General features: G+C 42.4%; 1 protein-coding gene across 2 annotated transcripts in view; it reads left to right on the forward strand.

Moving 5' to 3' along the window:
• NPHP3 (nephrocystin 3) overlaps nucleotides 1–7382 on the forward strand; it is a 105423-nt gene extending 98041 nt beyond the window's left edge. For both annotated transcript variants that reach the window (XM_034404065.3, XM_034404066.3), the window contains 4 exons: nucleotides 1819–2059; nucleotides 4886–5011; nucleotides 5600–5715; nucleotides 6168–7382. In XM_034404065.3, coding sequence (XP_034259956.1) covers nucleotides 1819–2059; nucleotides 4886–5011; nucleotides 5600–5715; nucleotides 6168–6348 — 664 coding nt within the window. In that variant the 3' untranslated portion in view covers nucleotides 6349–7382. The remainder of the gene's footprint in view (nucleotides 1–1818; nucleotides 2060–4885; nucleotides 5012–5599; nucleotides 5716–6167) is intronic.
• The last annotated feature ends 3153 nt before the right edge of the window (nucleotides 7383–10535 follow it).

Raw genomic sequence — 10535 nt, forward strand, 5'->3', positions numbered from 1 at the left:
AACAGGGTACTCCTCACCTGATTGCCATCAAACATACTTTGCACCATCTGAATCAAGTATGTTTATCTTGCTCTCATCGGACCACAGGACATAGTTCCAGGAATCCATGTCTTAAGACTGCTTGTCTACAGCAAACTGTTTGCGGGCTTTCTTATGCATCATCTTTAGAAGAGTCTTCCTTCTGGGACGACAGCCCTGCAGACCAATTTGATGCTGAGTGCGGAGTATGGTCTGAACACTGACAGGCTGACCCCCCCCCCCATCCCTACAACCTCTGCAGCAGTGCTGGCAGCACTCATACGTCTATTTCCCAAAGCCAACCTCTGGATATGACGCTGAGCATGGGCACTCAACTTCTTTGGTCGACCATGGCGAGGCCTGTTCTGAATGGAACCTGTCCTGTTAAACAGCTGTATAGTCTTGGCCACCGTGCTGCCACTCAGTTTCAGGGTCTTGGCAATCTTCTTATAGTCTAGGCCAGTGATGGCTAACCTTTTTGTTGTTGCATGCTGAAAGTGCATGAACGCACCCATAATCCAATGCGTGCATGATCCCCTGCGTGCACCGCCCCACATGCAGTCACGTGCGGCCCTGTGTGTGTCCCGCACATGCGCGCGCAACCCCCAGCACTCCACCACCACCCACATGCACACGTGTCTCCTGCATGCACCCCATGTATGTGTGGCAGTGACCTGAAAAGCAGATGGTCGACGGGAGACGCACACACATGTGCAGGGGAGCTGAGCTGGGCCAACAGCTTGCGTGCCGACAGAGAGGGCTCTGCCTGCCGCCTGTGGCACTCGTGCCATAGGTTTGCTATCACAGGTCTAGGCCATCTTTATGTAGAGCAACAATTCATTTTTTCAGATCCTCAGAGACTTCATTGCTATGAGGTGCCATATTGAACTTCCAGTGACCAGTATGAGAGAGTGAGAGCGATAACATCAAATTTAACACACCTGCTCCCCCTTCACACCTGAGACCTTGTTCCACTAACGAGTCACATGACACCAGGGAGGGAAAACGGCAACTTGGGTCCCATTTGGACATTATCACTTAGGGGTGTACTCACTTTTGTTGCCACCAGTTTAGACAATGGCTGTGTGTTGCATTATTTTGAGATGACAGCACATTTATACTGTTATACAAGCTGTATACTCACTACTTTACATTGTAACCAAGTGCCATTTCTTAAATGTTGTCACATGAAAATATATACTTAAATATTTACAAGATGTAAATATCATTTCTGTGATATACTGTAGTTCCCTGTTTACTTTGACTGCAATTAAATGTGCTAATTATCACCTTTAAAGCTTTACATGGCATGGACTAAATTATTTGTGGGACCACCTATCCCTGACAGATTGTGTAAGCACACTCCAAGTCTGTTCCATAAAATGTTGCCTTCTAGTGGGTGCTTGGAATATGCTTTTCCATGGCTCTCCTGCCTTGCGGAAGGTATCTGGCATGGGTTTTTAGCTTCTGGAATTTAGCTTTCTTGAGACCGTCAGGACCTATATCTAATTATCTATGACTGATTGTTGGGGAATTCCTAGGGGATGACTGAAATGCCAGGTTTTAAGTTTGTATTATGGTTTTGTGAACAGAGTTGTGCTTTAAGACATGCAGCCATACAAGTCTTTTGAACAAAATAAATGAGTGAACAATAAATTACAGTTATAAGTAACTTGACTTCAGGGGATGAAGATTTCCATTAAAATAAATTAGCAACCTTTCTGTTTGTTAGTGTTACTATGGTGGTGTGCCATTGACATGACAATATACACTGATACTTATTTCTAAACTGGCTGATAGAACAGCAGAACTTTTCTTGAAACGTTCTTTGGAAATGAGAGAACGAGTTCTTGGACCCAGTCACCCTGATTGTGCCCAGTCACTGAACAATTTAGCAGCCCTCAACAATGAAAAGAAGAACTATTACAAGGCAGAGGAATTGTATGAGCGAGCATTGAACATCAGGAGACGAGCTTTAGCACCTGACCATCCTTCTTTGGCTTACACTGTGAAACATCTAGCTGTGCTTTACAAAAAGATGGTAGGTATTGATGTCTAACATTATGGATACTTTAGAATTCAATGCCAAGAATTTCTGATCATTGATCATCACTGAGTTGGACTATTGACATTAGTGCCCCAAAAGCAAAAACTTATCTATCTCTGGTTACGTACTAAGTACACCAAAGTGTTCAAACTGAAATTTTATTTCAGAAAGATTATTCATTATCCTCCTCCAGAACTATGAAAGCAGTGCATGCTCTCTCTCTGTGAGTCTATGTAGTTGTACATGTATGTCCATTTCTGTGTCTGTGTGTGCACCTGCAAATGTAAATTTATGTACACATAAAAAATAGTTGGTTTAGTTGCAAAATTCTGATTTTAACTACAAAATTTTAATTAGATTTAGGGGTCTGCCCAAACAAGAAATATGTTTTATTTTGAGCTTGAAATGAAATAACACACCCAAAAACCTCTATTGTACTTTTTCAAATTGACCACAGTTCAACAGGGAAAAAATACTCAATTTGTTCATAGTGTTTTGAGAATTTCAGTGAAGAAACCCAAAAGAATTCTCTGGCATTAAAAAAGTTCAGCAACCACTAGACACAACAACAAAGAGATAGAGAAACTCTTGACTCTTCGCTGCTTTTTTAAACTATTATTTTTGTAGCTGAGTTGTGTGATAACCCTAGTCTAACCATCCTTGGATTTTTTTCTTTTTTGATTGCTAATGTACAGTATATTCTTTGTTTTTGGTCTTTCTCACCTTCATTATAATTTAATACAGGTCTTGTAGCTTGTGGCAGGATATTATTGCAAGAAGCAACTAGGATAATGGTCCTGATACCACTGTAAATAGTCTACAGTCATGGCAAGACTCTTTGTTGGCAGCAAGTCTGTCATGAAATAAGATCCAGATAATTCCAAGAGAAACAAAAATCCAAAACATTTTTTCCTCCATGAATCTCCACATTCTGGGGGAACACGATAGAATTTGTCAGTGATGGTAAAAATTCCATCCCTGCCTCTATAGATATATAAGACAACAAAAGCTTCTGCAGAGCCTAAGCATGGCTGCTGGGCAAATAAGAACCAGGAAGGATAGCTCTCTGATTCTGTTGTTGCTGCTGCTCTCTCCTCCTTGCAACTGTTCCTGCTGTCCAGAAAAGCAGCTTGTTCCAGAATGCACTCTACCAGACTATAATGCAGTACCCTAAGGCAACAGGCCATAAGACAGCCCATGATTTCTCTTTCTTACTTAGGAGTCATGTGAACAGTCACAAACATTCAACCCTGAACAGCACTCTTGTTCATTCAGATTCTGTAGCATTCTCATTTTATATTTGGTCACATTAGCCAATCAGACCAAAGGTGCTTTTTCAAGAGGCAACTGGAGTTTCTGGTCTTTCATTGAGAAGATGGAGCTGTGCTTTCTGCAGGATGTTTTCTGTTCTGTATCCCTTCACTGTTGAGTACAAGCACAGGCTGTTGGGGATGAGTCTGCTGTCTGCATCTCAAACTGAAACACAAATGGTTCCTGTAGTTTGCAATTTTTCTGGAAATCTGTTCATACTCCTTCACCAGAAAGTCCAGTTGCCTCTTGAAAAAGCACCTTTGGGACAACTGTGACCTGGATGATTGAGAATCTCCATAGACATTTGGCCAATCAGACATACCCCCTCCATTAGGAAATACAAGTGGTGAGAGGTAGGATCCTTTGTGTTGGAGTCAGACCAACTTTTGAGCTGAATTTGGGGCTATAAAGAGGACAGGTTGGTCTACTTATGAGTTGGAAGAAAATGAAGTTGGGCTTCATCTTGTTATCTCAAATAGAACACTTGATACATTTTCCATCTGAAATTTTAATTCCCATCCAGGAAAATGATCCTGTTTCTGGATGCTACTTGGACAAACATCTACCTATTTTGTTTTGTACACAAGTTACCTGAATCAGTTACTCTGTGCTCAAAGTGTTTGTAATTCAAACTGTTCTGCACATCCCTAGCGGATTGAGAAAGGCAATTTAGTGTAGTGCAGTGGTTCTTAAACTAACCCAGTAATCTCTTTTCCCAGGCAGGAAAAGATCCTGGACTGCTGTTTTATACAAATACCTTGGCAGCAACCACAGCAACCCCAAAGTAGATTCTCATTCAGAAATAAGCAATTAGAAATTTATTTATTTATTTATTGGTTCGATTTATATGCCGCCCTTCTCCGGAGACTCAGGGCGGCTTACAATGCGTTAAGCAATAGCCTTCATACTTTTGTATATACCTGCTTAGTAGGGCTTTTGCCCCCCCCCCCCCCAGTGGTGTTCTTTTTTTATACAAAGTCAGCTTATTGCCCCCACAAACCAGGTCCTCATTTTACCTACCTCGAAAGGATGGAAGGCTGAGTCAACCTTGAGCTGGTAAGATTTGAACTTGCAGTAATTGCAGGCACCTGGTGTTACTGAACAGTGCTTTAGTCTGCTGTGCCACCAAGGCTTTTAATGAAATTGCTTCATTACCTCCAGAATATGCTTAAATTAGCCCCAATTTAAGAAGCACCGGTCTGTTGGTTAAAACACTAGACTAAGAGCAGAGAAATATGAGATCTCCTATATGGAAGTCAACTAGATGAATTTGTGTCAGTCACTCTGTCTCAGTCCTAGGAAAAAAACAGTTGCAAACCACTTCCATAAATGTTGCCTAAAACTGTATGGACCTGTTTGTGGAGTTAACAATAAAAAGACTTCTATTGGTAAAAAGACTGATTTGTGGAAAGGAAGGAAATAAACACCCAGAATGTGTAAACTTTTCAGTTTTGCAAAGTTTTTGTTTTGATGTACTTTGAGCTCACTCATGCTTGCTTTATTTCCTAGGGAAAGCTTGATAGAGCTGTTCCTCTGTATGAGCTTGCTGTTGAAATTAGACAAAAATCCTTCGGTCCAAAACATCCAAGTGTGGCTACTGCTTTAGTAAATCTGGCAGTTCTTTATTGTCAAATGGTAAGTTTCCTTTCCTTAATTAAAAAAAAGGTAAAATGTATGATGATATATGTACTGTTTACCCTAAAACTCATATCTCGGGTACTGTGAAAAACACAGATTAGCAAATTTCATCAGCATGAAAATAGAAGTGAAAATATTTCTTTAATCTGAGACAAATTGATACAGATACAGAAGTAGAGTGTGCATCAACATGCTACTTATTATATAAAAGATGACTTCTAGGGTTTTTTTCCAATCATATTTTTCCTTGCTGTTTAAAAAAAAAAACTTTTGAGGAAGGGCACATATAAAGGAATGGGTCAGTGGCTAGCCAATTTTGAGTTTCAAATTCATGGAGAAATTTAAACTTTCCTCCCCCAATCTGTCCTTCTGATGGACAGAGGAAGAAAGGGAGGAAGGATCTTAATGTTTGCACATGATTTTACTTAATGTAATAACTGCTAAAATTTTGGGAGAGGGGATATTCACTTCCTATAGGCATAAATCTTGTCCTATAGGCAAACAGACTGATTTTCCGGCTTTAAAATGAATTACAGTAAATTTTTTAAAAATGCATTCCTAATTTTGTTTTCTTGTCTCTTTTAGAAAAAACATCAGGAAGCGTTGCCTCTGTATGAACGTGCACTGAAAATTTATGAAGACAGCTTTGGGCATATGCATCCTCGTGTAGGGGAAACATTAAAAAATTTGGCTGTGCTAAGGTATCAAGTAAACGTGTTTGTTCTATTCTAGATAAATAAATTGCCACTAATTATAGCAGCCCCTAACATTTATATTGATGATATAATTGAGACATGTTGAATTCAAGACAGACGGTACTGAATATCAGAAGCTTTTATGCAGCCATATTTTGAGGCACTTAGTCTGCTTCTAGCCTTGCAAGATCCAGCTAAGGGTGGAGGCTGCATATGACTGAATGACTGAATAAAAAATTCTCCATATTGTTGAATCCAAGCTGTAATGGGAAAGATGGTGGATGTTTCTGTGTATACAGATGATTTGGTATGAGGATTAGGTACTAAATGTAGATTATGAATCTTTAACAGAATAACAGAGTTAAAAGAGACCTTAGGGGTCCTCTAATTCAACCTCCTGCTCAAACAAAGACCTTTATTAAGACTTTATTAAATTCTACCTTCTTTTCTCCCCAAAGTTATGAAGGAGGTGAGTTTGAGAAGGCTGCTGAGCTCTATAAGAAAGCCATGGAAATTAAAGAAGAAGAGATGCTGGTAATGGGTGGAAAAGCTACTTCTCATCACTCATCAACTGGAGATATGCTCAGCATTAAAAGTGACTTTTCTCACAACGTGTATTTTCAACATGGACCAAGATAATAGAAGGTAGCATATTAATCATTAGAAGGAAATATTTTTGCTGAAAAGAAATAAGGTTCCATTTTAAAAGAGTAGGAAAAGAGAGGAGAAAAAAAGTTAAAGATTTGGGTTAGTTTATTAACACTGATTCTGAGCATATTATATTCAGCTAAGGCCCACTGTTTTTAAAGATTTGGCTAATGTTTCAAAAAAAAAATCTGTTATGCTATTAATTTTTTCTGCCTTTTTTAGAAACAACTTAAGTTGTTCTGCCCCCATTAAGTAAGTAAAAATCATTTACTGGCCATTTGAGTTTTTGGATTGCCATTTTTCTTCATTACAGAGAGTAGTTACAAATGAAACTACAAATTAACAGAACAATTACAATCTGCATATTATTGCAGAGGCTTTAATCTCAATGAGATTAAATTTTTATTTGTAAAAATTAAGTGTACAGTCAAAATTAAGTATTTGACTACTTATACAGATAAATATATGTAGTCTTTAAGTTATTATGATAATTGATCCCAACTGTCATAAATACATGCGAGTTGCCAAGTGCCCAAATTTTGATCATGTGACCAGAGGAATACTACAACAATTGTTAAATGTGAAAACTGGTCATTAGTCACTTTTTTCAGTGCCATTATAACTTTGGTCTCTAAGTGAATATTTGTAAGTTGAGGACTACCTATGGTTGAGATATAGAATAGGAAAACTAGATCTGAATAGAAATATTTAAAAATAATAACACAAATGTCTAATTGCTAAAAATGTAGACTTTGGAGTAGAAAAAAACTTAACTTAAATATGTTCTGGTTTCATTTGTGTCCAATACTAACTATACCCTACAGTTTAGTATTATACTGATACGTTTACCCACTTTCCCTCTAATTCTTTATGCTTTTCTAAGGACTGGGAAATCACTGTTGTTTATATTCTTTAACTGTACTTTAGTACCCAAACATGGGCTTGGTTTACTGAAAAAAGTTAATTTCAAATATTGATGTAGGAAAGTGAAATTTCAATAAACTATAATAAACATTTCCACAGTATAGAGTTGCATTTGCATTTTTTATTGTACTTAATTGAATGAAAATTTTTATTTTCCATGGGATACTAAGTTGTACAGTATATATGGATGTCTGCTGGGAGGGGAGTTTGGGATTAAATGACAACAGATACATAATACATGACAACAAATACATGTCATTATCATCTGCTATTGGGGCACAAGTATGTAACAGTGGCATTTGTTGATAATATCACAGCATGCATAATTGTTGCATCATTGACATGTCTTCAAGCCACCACTGAATGTATGTCTGAATTTTATTCTAATAGAACAGGGATGTCAAACTTGATTTCGTTGAGGGCCGCATCAGGGTTGTATTTGATTTTGGGGTGTGTGTGGCCAGAGTGGGCATGGCCAGCTCAACATCACTTGGGTTGGGGGCACAGGGTGGTCTGAGGGCTCTGCCAGCGAAAATGGGCACCCAAGTTCTGTTTTCGGCTGCAATGACCTCCTGCAACCCTCTGTCAGCGTAAACGGAGCTTGGGAGGGCTGCCCGTAGCACTTGCAAGCTCAGTTTTCGGCTGCGATGGCCTCCTGCAATCCTCTGCCACCGAAAACGGAGCTCTGGAGTATGCAGCCCTCCTGAGCTTTGTTTTCGCTGGCAGAGGCATCGCAGGCTAGTTCTTTGCTATTTCCAGGGCGGCCCCGTAGGCTGGATCTGGCCCCCGGGCCTTGAGTTTGACACCCCTGTAATACAACATTGTACTATTGAAAACTAAAGTAAAACTCATATGAAATGTGTCATAACTGAGCTATATGCTAAATATCGTCTATTTTCCTATCCCTCATTGTCTTTAGTGGTATGTCTTTTGAATTCTTTTTATACTTCAAAAGCTAGGAAATAAAGATATTTAAACTTGTTCTGAGTATTCAGTCATATAAATGAATTCATAAGCCTGGGTACGGTCACCGAGGGAGTCACCTTGCTGTTATTGCCACTGAATTAGACCTGTCGATACCAGGCACCCTGAGAGGGTGGCTTGGTCATTGTTTTACAGGACATCGGCTTGAGACTCCTCTCCACTGCCGTGAGAGGACAGTGGAGCTCTGGTTCTGATCCGCGCCAAAATGGTGAACTGTCTCTCCTGGACCTTTAAATGTACCATCATTGAATCCTTAGCCTGACTCTATTTCCCCAGGCGAACTTGCAGGAATGTATTCACCGGCTGAGCTCTTTGCCTTGCGAGACTCCCCCCTCTTGCAAGCCTGGCCTTCCATGTTATCGAAGGCCTACCTCGATGAAGGGCTTTGGAACCCAGAGAGGTGGCATGTCGCGAAGAGGGGGTTGAGGGTTTTTTTATATAAAGTTTTAGCAAATGTCTTAAGGGGTTCTGGGGGGGGGAGGGTTGGATCAGAAGTAAGGCCGTGGGTATGGGGGATAACCCACTAAGGGGAGGGCCAGGTATGGCTGTGGAGCACGGCACGGAGGGTGGGGGGCCCGGGGTCAAGAGGGGGGATAAAGTTCATCCAGATAAGGTTTTTACCATCAGTACTATGGGTGGGAGGGGTAGATATGGTGGGAGCAGGGGGCCATATCGTGTTAGGGGAGTGCACGAGCTCCACTCGTTTTCCAGGTGGTGCAGATCCTCAGGGCCCTGGCCTCCGTCTGATGTTATGCAATGCCAGGTCTGTAGTAAATAAAGCCCCCCTCATTTGTGATCTTGTTCAGGAGGGGGGAGCGGACCTGGCAGGTATTACGGAAACCTGGTTGGGCCAAGGGAGGGGGTCCCTCTTGTTGAAATGTGCCCACCAGGTTTCCGCGCATTCCATCAGCCGAGGTTGCAGGGTAGGGGCGGGGGGGTAGCGGTTATTATTAACGAAGGTCTGAGACCGAGGGAGGCCACTGTTCCTCAGACGGCCGGCTGTGAATCCCTCCTTGTGAAATGGAGCCACGGGGTTCAGATGGGTTTGCTGATCACGTACCTGGCTCCCTGCCATGTGGCAGCAGCCCTGCCCGAGCTACTCAGCGTCATCGCCACGGTGGCGGTTGAGACCCCTAGGCTTATGGTCATGGGGGATTTCAACTTGCCGTCCGTTGGTGAGGCATCTGAGGTGGCTCGGGAGTTCATGGCTTCCATGACAGCCATGGACCTGACCCAGTTAATTCATGGCCCTACCCACACGGGGGGAAACACGCTGGATCTGGTTTTTGTCTCTGGACAGTGGTTGAGTGATCTCGAGATAGGGGATATAGTCACCGAGCCCTTGTCATGGTCTGATCACTCTCTCCTTCATCTCGACCTTCGAACCGCTACACCCCGCCGCAGGGAGGCGGAGCCGGTAAGATGGTTCCGCCCCAGGCGCCTGATGGAACCTGATAGGTTCCAGATGGAGCTTGGGCCATTCCCTGAGGCTCTGGCACACGCCTCGACTGGAGACCTAGTGGCCGCCTGGGATAGGGCAGCCGCTGGAGCTCTGGATCGGGTCGTGCCTTTGCGGCCTCTGACCCGGCGCCGATCTCATTTGGCTCCTTGGTTCACTGAGGAGCTGAGGGAGTTGAAGCGCCGGAAAAGACGCCTAGAGAGTATTTGGAGGGCCAGTCTTTCTGAATCTGACCGGACACTGGTAAGAGCTCATATTAGGAATTACCTAGTGGCAATAAAAGCAGCGAAATGTAGCTATTTTGCTGCTCTTATTGCGTCATCAGATAATCACCCGGCCACCCTGCTCCACCAGGAAGCGCGGGAGGACCCCTTGGAGGGTAGAGCCGAGGATTTTGTTCAATACCTGTATGACAAAATCGCTCAGATTCGGGAAGATCTGGACTCCGACTGGATAGTCTCAGGGGGAGGGACTGGGGCAGGTCTTGAGAATGTTATCTGGGATGAGTTTGATCCTGTGACCCCTGAGGACGTGGACATGATTCTGGGTAGACTGAACGCGACCACTTGTTTATTGGACCCGTGTCCCTCCTGGTTAGTGCTGGCTTCTCGGGAGGTGACACGAGGCTGGTTCCAGGGGATTATAAATGCTTCGCTAGGTGAGGGTGTCTTTCCTGCCACCTTGAAAGAGGTGGTGGTGAGGCCTCTCCTCAAGAAGCCTTCCCTGGACCCGGCAATGTTGGTAAATTATCGTCCGGTCTCCAACCTTCGTTTTGTGGCGAAGGTTGTTGAGAGTGTGGTTGCGCAACAGC

Source organism: Pantherophis guttatus, chromosome 4 (assembly GCF_059756535.1).
Source record: "Pantherophis guttatus breed Tessera chromosome 4, ASM5975653v1, whole genome shotgun sequence".
NCBI lineage: Eukaryota > Metazoa > Chordata > Lepidosauria > Squamata > Colubridae > Pantherophis > Pantherophis guttatus.